The 16038-nt window shown below is 37.8% G+C and overlaps 1 protein-coding gene across 1 annotated transcript in view; it reads right to left on the minus strand.

Moving 5' to 3' along the window:
* Window positions 1–16038, minus strand: part of pigk (phosphatidylinositol glycan anchor biosynthesis, class K) — a 37772-nt gene that overhangs the window by 17953 nt on the left and 3781 nt on the right. Inside the window, exons 6-9 of the mRNA XM_042497803.1 lie at window positions 15128–15224; window positions 12604–12721; window positions 10519–10629; window positions 7096–7268 (exon numbers count right to left, since the gene is read on the minus strand). Coding sequence (XP_042353737.1) covers window positions 7096–7268; window positions 10519–10629; window positions 12604–12721; window positions 15128–15224 — 499 coding nt within the window. The remainder of the gene's footprint in view (window positions 1–7095; window positions 7269–10518; window positions 10630–12603; window positions 12722–15127; window positions 15225–16038) is intronic.

Below are 16038 nucleotides of genomic sequence, written 5' to 3' on the forward strand. Positions count from 1 at the left end.
CATGAACACAGACAAAATTATCAAGAAATTAAGAATGAAAAGCATGTAAAATGTGACAAACAGTTCCTAAGGGTTAAACAAACCGTTACAAAGACTTGGATCCACTAATACGCCACCGCTGCCACGGGCAGTTTTGACATGTTTGTGTGCTTCCATCATACATCTTTTTTCAAAGCCTGTTTGTCTCCAACATCACAGTCGTGAGTCAGAAAGAAGAGTCTCAGCTAAAAGGTCACAGTCGAGTGGAGGTTTGACTGAGTGGCTGTCTTCGTCTAATCAAAGAAAGTTCAGGTCAGACAGCTGCTGACAAAGTGGGCCATATCCCCCAGTGAGCCACCGCTTGCTGTGTGAAGCAACCTGTTCTCCTTCTTCTCGTCTTTCTCCCTTCGGAGCTACATTTGTTTAAATTCTTTCTCTCCGGCTTTTGCTCCCTTTGCCCTTCCTCCTTTATTTTCCTGTCTTTATCCCTTTCTATTCAGCTCCATTTCTCTGCCCGTCTCTCTTCACACAGCGTCTGTGCGGTAGTGCAGAAGTTGCTCTGACAGACAGGAACAGAGACAGAAGAAAACTGGCCGAGCCGGCAGGCAGAGAGGCGATCTCCTGCTGAGCCCTCTGTGTGCTACGGGCTCTTTCTGCCATTGGAAATATGTCACAGAGAGCACCGACGTCTCACCGCCATATCCCCCCTTTTTCATTTAGCACAAGAGATGAACTCTAATTTAATTCAAACCACTTTCCACTTTATTTTCCATATAAAGAGAGATTTTTGGAGAGGATTTTTCAATCCACTTAGCTGATTCTAATGGATGTGACGGCCCCTCCCTGCACCTCCAGCTCCCGTATCACTGCTGCCTCCAGCTGCCATCTTTAGGTCAAACAAATTTCCTTTTAACATCTGCTCCTTTAATGACCCAAGTAGCTTTTGTAGACTCTATTCAGCACTGCAGGTCGCAAATTACATTACATACACTTTATTCTACAGATGGGATATCATGGTTAATATACATTGTTTCTATTAAATTTTAATAACTTTTTGCCAAATTTTAGAGACCATACATTCTCTGAAATAACAATCTGTAGTCCTTATCAGCTCTTTTTCATTACATCATAGCGTTCAAAGCATTTTAGCATTTTTAGAAACAATAATGAATTCAGAACAGGGTAAGAACTGAACATTTACATATAACTAAGGGACTGTTCATCATTTATGAGAGCGGAGAGTGTGGTGCAAAAACAGGGAGACATGTTTACTAATTGTTCAAACAAAGGGGAGGGACTTATGTTTTTTTTATTTTGGCTTTAGTGGAGGGGCATACAGCTTTAAATGTATTTTGTATATTTTTGGAGGGTTTTTGTTTTTCAAATTAGGCAAATTTTTTTTCTATAAAAATTCTTGGTGATTTTCAAAGAAAACATGCCTTCTAAACATACAGGAAGGCAAGTTTTCTTACTTTTTTTTGGTTAGTTATTTTTTCTTTCTCTTTTTGTTTTTTAATTTTTGGCAATTTTTAAAGAAAAAAAATCCAATTCTGTTTTTTAAAAATATATAATTTTTAAGAGAAAACATGCTTTCTTTCCTTAAAAATCACCAAAAATAACACCATTTATCACAATGAGAAACTGTTAAAAAAAAAAAAAAAAAAAACCCAGGATTTAAAAAAAAAAAATTACATCAGTCCTTGAACACATCATGTGTTATTATACAGGTTTGTGAATCAAAGGCCCATGGCTTTCAGGGTATAATTCTTTTCCAAAACTTTTCCAGGCCTGGAAATTATGATTTACAAATTCTATGACTTTTTCCAGATTTTTCATGAACCTAAAACCCTGTGTTTAGGTCGATCAAATTTCCTTTTGACATTTATAGCGCTGCAGGCCACAAACTGCATTACATGTATTTCATTCCACAAACAGGATATGAATTCAGCTTTAATTTGATAATTGACATTATCGTTGGAGGTTTGTGACCCACAAGATAACTATGATGTTTTGGTCAACAAGCACCTATGGCTGGAAGTGAGCAACTAGACAATGTCATTACACTGTTAAGCCCATGTATAATGAAGAGGACTGAGGGGGTCCATTAAAATGTCCTCTCCATCAAGAGCAATTCACTTAATGGAAGCTCTTGTTCTGAGGGAAAAAAGCGGCCGTTTAGAAATGGATGAGAGGAGAAGAGAGAATAAAAGAGGGACGAGAACATCAAGAGAACGAGTAGGAGAGACCTACACTCCCGAACACACATGTACCCATCTTCTCTAAATATCCTGCTGCACTTGTCTGGGTGGCCGCATGAACTGACAAAAGTGGATTAAAGCAGCACTATATTTAATAACAGCTTGTTTCGGAGGACATCTGTGATATTTTCTCTGTGGGAACACAGGGAGCTCAGTACAACCCATTTTCAGGTCTTATGAAACGCTATTATTTAATATTACCAGTGATGTCCTCACAGAGGTCTCATAACGATCCTTCTTGTGATTGCTTTTTTTGAGATGATCCAGATGTGTTGGCAAAGGATTTAACCGAGCTCAGTCATGATTTTATAGACAAAAACCAATCCCAACCCAATCCATAATAGATTTATTTCTTTAAAAGGAAGCGAGCTGATTACTGAGGGTAGAGCTGCAACTAACGATTATTTTCTTTATTGATAATCCACAGATTATTCTCCCAATTAACTGATTATGAAGAAGATTAAGTGAAAAATTCACATTTTAATTAGAGCTTAAGGTGACAACTGGAACTGCTTGATGTTCAGTGTCCTATTATATATGACAGAAGAGCAGAAGAGTCTTCAGATGTAAAAAGCTCAGACCAGCAAATGTTTGGCATTTAAAAAAATAGTAGTAGTAGTAGTAGTAGTTGTAGTAGTAGTAGTAGTAGTAGTAGTAAAAATAGTTTTCTGTGGACTGGGTTGGGAAGTAAGTTACAGATTTTAAATATAAAATAATACAGTTAAAATTGGCAGTATTCAGAATACAATTAGTGTCTTTAAAAATAGACCACTTGAAAGGATTGCTTTATTTGTATTTGTTTTATTCACTTCGACACTAGCAAGGAAGATTTGACTGCGTTGTTTTCTATCAGAGATCTAATTTGCCACAAGTGATGCAGTACTGACGTTTTAAGCTGAACTTTTGTTGGACGCCCTGTTTCCACCTATATATATTGCTCGCTTTGAAAGCTCTGGGATGATCAAAAAACAGCTGATTCATGAAGTTGAACTGGCAAACTATCTACACAATACGTCTTTATTAACTGCAAAAACCTAAATACAGAGGCAGCTGGCTGGAAGAAGATCGCCAGGGAGCTGAATGTTTCTGCTAAATGACAATCGCATAACAACTTACTTGCTGTTGGCTATATTTTATGTCATTTCCAGTAAGTATCAGAATATAAAATGTGTTTTTTGTTTAAATGGCACAAGCTCAGAATGACAGAAAGCACTCGCACATCTTTTAAGTGGTCGCGTCTCCAGTCAAGTGCACAGCCGATTGGTAGTTTACATGGTTTGTTTAAAGACAAAACAGAAGTGCATGTTTAAAAGATTCAGTGTAGACAGAAAGTGAGACTCGCTTGCTGTTAGGACACGATGAAAAATTCATATGAGGCACATTTCCCACTGTCAGATTAAAAAGTGTGTGCAGTGCATGTACCACACCACAACAGCAGAGGAGATGCACAACCAGGACATTGTCAGGAGTGTGTTTTTGGCGAAGAATAAGAACCAAAATGATGAGCTCAGTTTGAAGTTTTTCAAAAGTAATCCAAATTATTTAGGACACTTAGTTTAAGTAATCTAACAGAATGTTAGATTACTTAAATACATTAATTTAGTAATCTTTAGAGGAATGTGTTTTAAAACTAACCCCCTCAACACTAGGTGGGTTTCCTTTACAGATTTGCACAAAACTTAAGCCATAATTTAGGAATGCCAACTTGAAGATAACTGTTTACATGGAGTGACATTATGCGACTTCTCTCGCGATGTTATGCAGTCAAAGGCGATGAAGGCGTATTATGCAAGCTAAAATGGAAAGGCAAGCCCCTTATACGTGGGAGTGGCCACATATAAGGGGTTTCTGGGAGGTGATAGTGGACGATTTTACAGAGGAATTGTGGATTCAAAACTTCCGGCTGATCAACTTTTGAAGAATTATGCTATGCAATAACATCTCTTGTAGCGCCTGCTGCATCATGCCTGAGAGAAACACCTTCATAATGTGACCTATAAAAGCGAAGAATGTGTTTCCATTGCAGTTTTGCAAAATATGGCTTTTTAGAATTGCCTGAAATACCACCTCATGGGAGTTTTGTCAAAATTGATGTGTTTGTATCAGGCATCTTTTATATTTGCAATTTCAATTTGTGCAATTTGAGGGTTAATGGAAACCCGCCTACTGTCTGTGAATTGACACATACATGCTGCAGTAATAATTGCAGATCCAATCGCCTGCTGTATTTCTGGTCTTCCCCATAATTGAAGTCGAGAGAGACACTTATATTTTATGTTTTTGTACATAAAATGGATTTACTGGATTTCATCATCTTAGCACACAGTTTCAGTTTTATGTTACTAGAAGAAATAAAGATTTTTTTAGATGCCAGTTTGTTGACAACATGCAGTCAACTCATATCATGACAGGGAAAAAAGAAAACAAGAGCATTACAAGACCAAGACCCTGCAAGATTATCAAAAGAGCTATTCTGGTGTCATTTCACAGGTGCTTCTTCCATGGCTAATCTCCCTCTGAATATTGTTATTATGTGCATATTTATCACGAGCGCACTGTCACCTTGAAAACTGCAGTTCTTATATTCTTCTGACAAAACACAATAACATTCATTTACATTACTTGATAAGCATGCCGGTGATGAAAGTCATTGTTTCCCCTCATTATATCCTTGTATACCAAACCTTTCTCTCACTTTGCTGGCATATATTCTATCACCCACCCTCCTCGTGTAATATTTATCTCATCCAGCACTTAATGCTAACGACACATTGTAATGTGACAGACAAAATGACTAAAAGTGTCGTTAGCCTCCTTGATATCTTTGAACTTCCACAATGGTGTTTTCTATCATTCCTAAAAGTAGAAAGATGCTTCGACTGCTTTGCTGCATCAGGGATCGTGGCTCCATTAAACATCAAATAAATCAGGGGATTGCTGGTTTCTTACATCAGAATTGGAGATAAAACGTCTCTTTCTAGGACTGAATTAGGGCAACAGCCAACTCGATAACGCTGGTTGTGTGTTTCTGTGTTGCATGGGGGATCAGTGGACCTAATGTGTTGGCCCTAATCAATAACAAAGTAATGGGGGAAGTTGTGTGCAATGACTAACTAGCCTAAGGCCAAAACAGCTAATGACTAAAATCGGTATGGCAATTGCCTCTAATTAGTAATTAGCAGCCGACGACATTAGATTCTTTCACTATGACACCTCCCAGTGGTTCAATTAAATCCCATCTTAATGAAATTAATAGAAGTGGGGGGAGCGTAATCGGAAATAAAGTTTTAATTTTACATCACATCTGTTTGTGGAGCACAGCGATTTATTCCTTCCCCGCAGCCTAATGAGTCAATATATGGAGGCCTGTTTGCATTTTGCTGCATTAGCTGTGCCTTTCCTAAAACTCCAGGTGATTGTCCTTATTATGGGATTAGTGTGTCTGAGAGCTAATATGAGAAAGCAAACAATATGTGACCTGGCTCAGAGGATGCTGAGCAGATGACGTGTAAGACTTCGACAGCTCTGTACAGACATCTAGTGGGCAAATGTATCTATCACAGCATGTGTAAAAGAAATGGGGTTTATTTTTTTTTAAGCAACTCAAGACCGACCTTTTTAGTTTGGCTTTGTAATGTAACTTTACCAATTTATCTGTTAACTATTTATATGATTTTTTTTAATATTTATTTATTATTTTACTTGGTGCCACTATCTTGTCATTTACCTCTTATTTACGGTTTGAGTATTTCACTTATTTATCTTTTATTATTATTATCATTTTATTTATTAATTTTTGTCTATCTACAGTATTTATAGGATTTTATTCTGCTTCAGGTGTTTCCTCAGGTATGGTAGCGCTTCCTACATTCCTGGTTTTAATAAGTTCTCTTATTTTTTAGTGCATCACTTAATCACAGAGTCTTGTTTTTATTTGAGTGTGTGTCTTTTGTGTTACAGTCTGTTTGTATGAAAAGTGCTATACAAATAAAGTCTGATTAATTGATTGATTGAACATGCCAAATTCAATTTAGATACAGTTTGTCCAGATCAACACAAGGTGGCGCCACAGATCAGAAGCACCTCTGCTCCCTAAATGCCACAAAGAGTTACTGAATTATAGCCTGAAGCCAAACAAGGAAAATGTCTAATTATGATCTTCATTTTGCTGTGAAATAGAGCATTACCATCTAAAAGACCCATATTATAACCTCACACAATCATTTTATCAGTCAGCCTTAAAAATCAGGTCTCAAATCACCTACAGGGTAGCCATAGCAACATCCTCTGTGAGGATTACTCTCCAAGAGACCGAACACTCAACACATCATTATTGGAGGAATCAATATTGCTAATGAGAGATGTGCTAAATAGAAATCAAAGTCTACTAAGTTGGGAACGGAATGTAAAACGAATTTGGCCCGCAGCACTTCAATTAAAACCAAGAGAGGATGACCTCAATTAAGATTTTTACATCCAGGTTGTCCCTAATCCACCTCAGAGATCACTTCACTTTAGAGCTAAAAGGAACGCCAACTTTCACAAAGTATTACTGCGAGCAGAATCACCTAATGATATTTGCAGTGCATCATAATGTATGTTTTTTCTTAAGAATAGTGCATAGTTTTAAAGAAAAACTGTTTTAAAAAATATCTTTATTAGGTGGTATGAAGAGGAATCAGTCAGTCATCGGGGAATCACTCTGATTTCATGATTTTTCAAGGCCTGGAAAAATGTAGTTGTGAAAATCCATGACTTTTTCAGGTTTTCCATGACCATGGGAAGCCCATATATAGTCACTGTCATGTAAAGGTGAGTGAAAACTTCACAGTAATAACAAAAAGCAAACTCAGCTTACCTCTGCTCCACCTGCTTGATGGGGTCGGTCAAGTTGATGGTTTCCGTGGTGATTTCGACTTTGCGCACGCTACCAAAGAAATCAGTGATGAGCACACTTCCTGGATCCCTCAGGAAAAGGTCAGTACGGTGGCCTGGTGTGGACACACACTGGCTCTTGGGACACACTTTGAACTGGGGGAAGCACACAAAACAAAAGCAGCAGTGCGTTACAAATATGTAACAACAGCCAAAGTTTTATTCTCATTACAGCCACCCACCAAATAAAACCTAATAACTTATTCTGATTATGTAAATACTGTAAACATCTACTCATGGTGCAGCCAGGAGCTTTAGATAAAAGCATTAATAACAGGAGAGAGGAGATTTTAATACTCAGACACTGTGTAAGAGTTTGTGTCTGCTATGTTTTTGCATCAAACATGGCTGGAGCTGCAGTGGGAGGTGTCAAAATATGCAAAAGTGTTTGGAGAAGCTTAGCGCCAAGGAGCATGACATTTGTGCATGTCATCGTCAATTACTAATCTTTCAGTGCCAGGTGTGTTACTACTTGTGGGTTAATCCGCTTAAGTGTGTGATTCATCACTGTGTTGTCTGACTGGGCTCTTCATTTGAAAAGATAAATAAAATCATTAAATCGAGGTGAACGTTATCTCGATGAGCCAAAAAAGACTTGGAAAGACAGAGGACTGGTGGAGGATTTTGTTAAGAAAGTGAAGGCCATTTCTGTTTTATCAAAGGACAAGTCTTTGCAGCCTGGATTTAAAAAAGAAAGAAAGAAAAGAGGACTGGATGGGCTCGTCTTGGAAATCCATAATATCGATTCTTAATTCCACAAAATAGCTCAAGAACAAAGACTGCATCTCCAGAATCAGGAAAATTGGAAAGAATAATAAGCATTAGTCGGCGCACATTGATTGAGCTCGGACTGAGTGCAGGAGTTAAGGTGTTTTGATTGGGCCGTGTCGTGGAGGAGGAGGAGGAGGAGGAGGAGGAGGAGGAGGAGTGGTCTCTGGGGCCAGGGGTCTCTGCAGGAGTGTAAAAGATGAAAAGGGAGGTGCTGCTCAGATGGAGCCATGGCCCCGAGCAGCATGTATTCGCCATCACCGCCGTCATGTGTCAAAAGAGCGACAACCTTAACAGAGTATCAGACATTCTGCTTCAGGTGCAGAGACCTGTGTGACTTTCATCTGACTCCTTTAGCTCCAGAAACATTACAACAGCAGACAGAGGAGGAGAGGAGGGAAGGACAGATATCGTCAATATTTTAGGCAACAAACCCCAAATAACTTTGGATTGCCACAGTCAATAAGCTACAAAAAAAATGAATAAAGGCGCAAATATCTGTTATACTTACTGAAGATCACTTTATGAATTGAATTTTAATTGAATATACTTTATTTCAAGCATTAATAAATAAATAAATAAAGTACTATGCATATGAAAAAAATAATTGTGATTTTTTTATAAAAGGTTTTCAATAAGTAACAATAACTTACATTTCATGTCAGTGTCAGGGTGTATCTTTGCTGGTCTTTTAATTGTCTTGTTTTTATGGTTAACTTATAGAGTGTATTCACATACTTTTTAGTCCTTGTGGTAACTTTTTAACTTAAGTTGCATATTTTGATTTTGTATTTTTTTTTATTTTCATTATTGTCTGTCTGTAACTTTTGTTGTTGCCTGTCTTTGCCAGGACGCTCTTAAAAAAAATAATAAATAAATGTCCAAAAAGGAGTAGGAGGATGCAAAATGCAAATTCTCTTCCTACGCTTGCTCTATTCTAACCTATTAATCCACAATAATAAACCAACTCTCCGCCCTCACATCCATCCCTCCACCCAAACCACCATCATGCGCTTCATTTACATAATCAACAACACTCTCCCACTCTTTATATTGATTAATCTGACAATCATTATTTTCAGCTACTTAATTACCAAATTGAGGTTTTCAGATCCCCTGTGTTGTCTGAACAGAATCCACTGATAATAAAGTTAGTGCTAATTAAGTGCTTAAAATGGTTTAAAACTTTAAAAAAATCAAATCCTCTCATTTGAGATGCTGCATCCAGCCAATATTCGGGGGCTTAAATGGAGCATCTCAGACAGACAGTGAACACAGGTGCTCCAGCACAGACAGAATGAGGAAAATGAAGCATTTTATGCACATAAAAGCATATAAACATGAGCGTAACAGGTTCAGTCACTACTTATTACATAGACTGTTGATTTTTTCCATAGTTTGTATTGTTTGTACTTATTGTATTACGTGTGATGACTGAATAAAAACACACTGCAATTGTTTATTATGATAGGCTGACAAATATTGATCTATATCTGCTAATTTTATCCGATTTTGATCCTTTTTCTGACTGTTCAGGGCTTTTCTTGACCATTTAACTGTTCTATAACATCACACTATTGTTAATATAGGAGGTGATTTTAATGTTAAGTGGTAACCAGTGCATACAAAATTCATAAACAGATCAGATATGTGCTCCAGAGGAGAGTGTTCATCAGGCTGTACAATATCGCCCTCCTCTGGATTTGTATGTTAATGTTTTTCTGGGAGTCCTTCCTTGTCCACCGTGAGGGTCCAAGGACAAGAGGGACGTCGTATGTTGTAAAGCCCTAATTGTGAATTTAATTGCTAATTGTAATTTGTGATATTGGACTTTATAGATCACACTGAAATTGAATTGCAATTACTATAGTTCAGCTCTTTGCGTTTGCTTTGTGATTGGCCTACAATGATTTGACCTGATTAATCTGCAGAGCAGTTTGGGTTGCTTTTCGGTACAACGTGCTTTAAAAATAAATTTCCCTTGGCTGAATGAACTGCAATAAACCTGCTCTTCTGTCTCTTGATTACCCGCTATGAAACAACATGACCCTCTTCCTATTACTTTTATGTCTGTTATATTACTTACATTCTATTTTTCAATGTTATTTGTATTTCATGATTTAATTATTCATTTTTTTATCCAAATAATTTATTATTTATTACTTTATTTGAAATCTGTTTAATACTATTATATTTTTTAAAATTGTTGTTGCCATTGTCTATTTTATTTTCTATGTCTGTGCAACTGTGTGAGGGGATGCATATTTGTATACTGATGTGCATGTTTTGATGTGCAGTTAAAACTTTAAAAAAAAATAAGAATGACCCTCTTCCATTTTGTAATGCCTTGAGTTGGTTTTGAGGTTATTTGGAGAGAGAAATGCAAAAGTTGTGCAACAATTAACACATTAATCTGCACAGAAGGTAACACTGTAAGATAACCTGTTACTTTAAAATGAAGGTAAGTAATAATATATACAGTATAAGATTAACTTTTTTTACCAGAAATAAACATTTGTTACTGCTCCACGGTATATTTAACGTCTCTGACAGGGGATAAAAGCACACGCATCCTCACCAGGTCATTCATGTTGGCTTTGCTTGCAGGGTGGATGTCCTCCAGGAACTCCAGCAGGTAGAAGGTGTAACGGTCCATCAAGTGGACTCCTATTGCCAAATCTGGCTGGTGCTAGAAATACAAGAATACAAATATTCAATATCCAACAGCAGTTTATCAGCACAGGTGGTTTGGTGGCAGTTTTCGGTGTGTTTTTAGCCTCTGGACACATTTAAATTTGTTTTCTTCTGACTATGAAAACAAGGCAACAGTCGTGTGTCACCCCCCACAAATGATGAATTCCCCTCAGGAAACATCGCAACAAAAAGGTCACATTGTTTTGATGTGTAATTACAGTCTGCAGTGTAATTTTGAAGCTACTATCAAAGCCTGATAAGTAAAGTTTGACACTGTGACAAGTTAAAAAATGAAAGCCAAACTAAAGCTGCCGAACAAACAGAAATATTACAAACATTGTAACTGCATTTGTTTTTGGTGAATCTGAGGAATTGAATCAGGTGGCAGGCGGCCATAATGAGTGACTGCCATCACCTTTAACTGAGGTACAGAAGTTTTGTAAACATGGGATGAAGAACACTGATTATTTTGTAATTAGAGATCAGGATGAAATTCAGAACACTGCTGCTGTGTGACGACATCAAAAGAAAAATGTTTTGACAACTTGTCTTCAGACCGTGCCTTTTTTTCCTCACCCATGATCAGGGAGGCAAAGTGCGTGATGCAGAGTGACGTGGGTGTCATTCTGCAATGTGGGGGGGCACATGTCAAAAAGCATGTCTGGTGTCAGGTCTTCTGGGACCTGTGACATGTATGCAGTGAAGTAAAGCTGATCGTCCTTCACAGAGTTTCAGGGATTAAAACCAAAAGGACTCAGTTGATTAAACAGCTTTTTTTTACAATAAGTAAACATTTAAGAATGAAGAAAATAGTCAGTCTCCTCCATGTTTCAAGAGATTTTAAACATCAACCACTGTGTAACTAGAACATTTCCAGTGGCAAAAACAAATGTAAGTATGCCGCATTATTTATCTGAATCTGGAAAGTAACTTGTAACTTTACTGTGCAGAGGTCCGCGGCAACAACTACAACAGTTCATTTCATTCATTGATCATTCTCCAAAAAAGATCATTCACGATGTCGGATATCGGAATCACACAAATACACTATTTTTAAAGTTAAATTATTAAAATTCATGGATCGTGCGGAATTGCAAACTGCACAAATAATGTTTAAAGTTAAACATAACTTACTGAAACTGCAGGTTATAAACCTAGAGAAAAATAAAATTTTATAATTCACAGCATGCGGACAACTCTAAAAGGTTTTTCCAATCTGTGGTGTCAAATTTTGAAATAGTTCAAAGATAGTGTTGAAGCAATGTTCAAACATTAACCAATTTAAAAAGATGTGCAAAAAATGAAAAACATGGGCGAACAAGGTCCGCAAGGTTCAATTATTTACAGGGATTATTGTATAATGATTTATTTTGTTCCATTTTGTAGTATTTAGTATTAGTATGGTAGTATTTATTTCCCTTTTTCATCTCTTCCCTCTTTTACTTTGAATAACAACAGAAATATGTTTACATATAGTTATATATAGTTTATCTAGAGTTATATAAAGTTTAAGAAAATTCAATCTATGTAAAAATGGAAGCAGGTCAATTGTTTTTCAATAACTGATGGAGAAGTAATAAATCCTTTTCAGATATGTCTGTATGTTGCATATGTTTATATGTTCATTCTTTCCTTTCTTTTTTTTTACATATTCGAAATAAAATTCATTTCCATTCAAAAATCCCACTGGCATTTTGACGAGGAAACCAGGGCGACACTAATTTCCACATCGTCCTACGGAAAAACGTCATCCCTGCAGCACTCTATAAAGAGCCGCTTAGGAAAACATCTATTATATTCCAATGTGCATGAGTTTGACATTTTGGATTCTATTATGTGATGAGTACATATGAGCACAGCACTCAAGCGGAGTCTTCATTTGCTCCGTGCTACCAAACTTATTAGAAAACATGACAACCTGATTGATGGTTTTTAATTTCTCTCTTGCACACGAGGCCAGGTTACTCACCGACAGGGAGTCCTCTCCAACCTGACTGCTGGCCAGAGCCATGAGGTTTGGGGAGTAGAACCTCTCGTACATGGAGGCGCCCTGACAGGTGTCAATGATGAAGAGCAGCTCATTGTACCTGGACACACACACACACACACACACACACACACACACACACACACACACACACACACACACACACACACACACAGAGACAGAAAAGCAAGCACATCACTATGTCCATTCGCTCCAATACAACCTGGCATTACACAAACCTACAAATCATCTTTCATACTGCAGTTGCCATGGTGACCAAGAAAAACCAATAGCTTCATTCAGTCCCTCTAACACACCCACGCACGCACAGTTTCCTCAGTCGCTCCCGCTTTTTCTTCCTTCCTCCCTTTCTCCCTCTATCAAAGAGAAATTTTCACTTCCTTCCCTTGTTTAGGCAAACATGATGAGACTTTACATCCAGATGACTGAGCTGAGGTGTTCTGGGGATGATGAAGGGAGGTGACCAAGTCTCTATGGTGACTGTAATTTGGCAGTTGAAGCCTGCAATTATCACATCAGCATCAAAGCTGGCGTCACTAAGCTTTTATCCAGCAGCCCGGGGCCTGACTGTAACCCAGACACTTTCTATTGATAGGTTTGGAGGACAATAGAGGAGCTGGTAGCAGAGAGACACTTTTGCTCATTGAGTGTCTCGCAATTCACACAAATTAAACACCGCAGCACCTTAAAAAGCAACCGATCCATTTATAAACAGAAGCAATCAGTGTTAATAAATGCATGACAGTAATCCCCTTGCTGTTTTAGTGATTTTCCATGTGTTTCATTAGTTAGGTCATGAAATAAGTCAAATTTACTGCAGTTTCAACAGAACGGGTAGTTATTTGCCTCCCAGTCAAGTTGCATTTACAGTTTGCAATAACGTGTGAAGCATACATGAAAACATGCATCCTTCACACACATCTTCCTCCCAGCAGCACATAAGATCTTTACAGTCAGCTCAGTTTCAAGGCTACAAATTCAGCATTGGACCGTTTCCTCTTCTGTTCCTGATATATGATGCTGATTAATGGCCTTTGACCTTTGGATACAAAATGCCATCACTTCATCACTTTATCCTATTAGACATTTGTATGAAATGTTGTTAAAATGAGCCAATGAACTCTTGAGTTGCGGGGTTTTCACATCACCGCACAGTAACTCGCCGCCTCATTTCAATGAGGGAAAAGCGGCAGCAGGGAAGCAGTGATTTACATCTATGTGCAAGCACACAAATATTTCACTGCAAATTTTTCATTTTCAACTTCTGGCGGCTGCCACCTGGCTTTGGCTGATCAAATAGTGGGTCACGGAGCAGAAGAAGACATGATGGAGGAGCTGAAATTTTGATGTCTTAATACCTGAAGTAACAGCGCTAGCAAATTGTTAGGATCATGGATGTATTAAGAAAGGCTGGATACAGCCACAGAAGTGGGGCCCCTCATGTGCCTCACTGACACATGAAAAAAACAAGCTTGTTTTTCTGGGCATAAAATACTCAGATCTACTGGCCCATAAGGATTGTGCACAAGAGACTTACAGCATCCCAGCGTGGCCGATTGTGCCCAAATGGATAACGTCTGCTGGCGGAGCGGCTGACTTCCGGTTTGGCACTTTGCTAGCTTGAGTGGCTTAAATGTAATGCTGCAGCTCTTTTAGACTTTGCAAATGTTATTAAAATGGATGGCTTAAATCCAGATAGTGAAATGAGTCATTTTACTGGGGTTTGCTCACAAAAAAATTGAACTTATTTAAAGACATCTTTAACGGTGATTTTGGAACTTTTGAAAGCAGGTTCCAGAGCGTGATCTTTTTAAAACTCCTTCTTTTCTGTCACTTCGTAAAGTGGCAATGCACAGATCCTGCGACACAATGTTAGCATATGAGCGCAGATATTTAAAAAAAAACTTCAGTTTTTAGTAGGGCCATTGTCGTCTAAACAGGGCATTAGACAGATGCGAAGTTACAGTGACCTTGACCTTTGATCACCAAAATGTAATCAGTTCACTGTTGAGCCCAAGTGGACGATGGTACCAGATTTGAAGAGATTCCCTCGAGGCGTTCTTGAGTTATTGTGTACATAGCTGGTGTGGATAGATGGACAGACAGACAAGCCAAAACATAATGCTTCCAGCCACGCCTGTCACTGGCACAGAGGTACAAAAGATTTTCTAACCAATATTTTTACATTAATACCGCATGAAATGAGAAGAGATGTGAGATGTGATCTGAAAGGGCTCTGAATAGTGGTAAACCCACAGAGAATTTCTTCCATCTCTTCGGGAAACGCTCCTACAGAAGATGCTCTCATCTATAGCTTATTATGTTTCACGTCATTAAATGACTGTTGACACGCTGCACAGCTAATTGGTCCGTGGAGGAAAGACGGACCAAGTAAAGTGGACTTGCAGTGGGCTTCACAGCATTTGATGTTACTTCAGAAAGACTTTTTCTGTCACATTTTCATGTCGTTTTCTAGTTTATTTACCTTCTTTTCTGCCACATCTGCTCAAAAGCGTCAGCCAGTTCCACATTACTTATCTCCTCAGAGTCCTGGAACTTCAGAAAGCCATTTCCTCCGTGGCCTGTTAAACACACATACATGTTTTAATAATTCATTCATCTCTGATTCATAATGCAAAAATATGATCCAAAATGGAAAATAACAAGATGAACATGAACAGGGCTGGCAGCAGTAAGCACTGTGTGGGAGAAACAACTCAAACTCGGCTACAGCAGAGAGGATTGTGGCTCCATTCAGCCACAAATAAATAAGAGATGAGAAAAAAGGTTTGATATAAACTGAATCTTTCAGTCTAAAAACATACGACTCATATGATGTGAAGTACTCATTGTGATTATGGTCAACAAACAATCCCTCCAAAAACACTATAATACTGTTCTGTGCAATTAGGATGATATACAAATATCCCTTTTTCCTCAATGAGAAAAACTCTGCTGTCTTCATAAAAGTTATTTAAGCTGACCTAATGTCAAGTTAATCTTTGAGGAAAAACAGCAGAGGTGCTTTTTCTTATATCTTATATCTATCTTCTTCATATTTAATCCTTAGGGCCCGCTTTAATATTACACACACTCATATCACTCTGCACACAAAATGCACTTTTCAAAATGAAACCTTGAAAAAATATTATATATACTTTCTATTTTCATGAAGTTACTTTTTTTAACCAACAATTCGTGATAATTTCCTGGTAGAAACCTTGCTATAAAGTTGCTCTCTTTTGCCTACAAATACAACTTAAAGTAAAAAGGTATATGTGTGCATCACTTTTCTATGTGTTGAAAGTCATTCTGGAAAATGTAGCAATTATTTAACTGAAGCACAGGTGCAGACAAGAGTGCGTGCACGGCAATGTTTTAGTCATTAAAAAAGCT

This window comes from Plectropomus leopardus, chromosome 12 (genome assembly GCF_008729295.1).
Source record: "Plectropomus leopardus isolate mb chromosome 12, YSFRI_Pleo_2.0, whole genome shotgun sequence".
In the NCBI taxonomy this organism is placed as follows: domain Eukaryota; kingdom Metazoa; phylum Chordata; class Actinopteri; order Perciformes; family Serranidae; genus Plectropomus; species Plectropomus leopardus.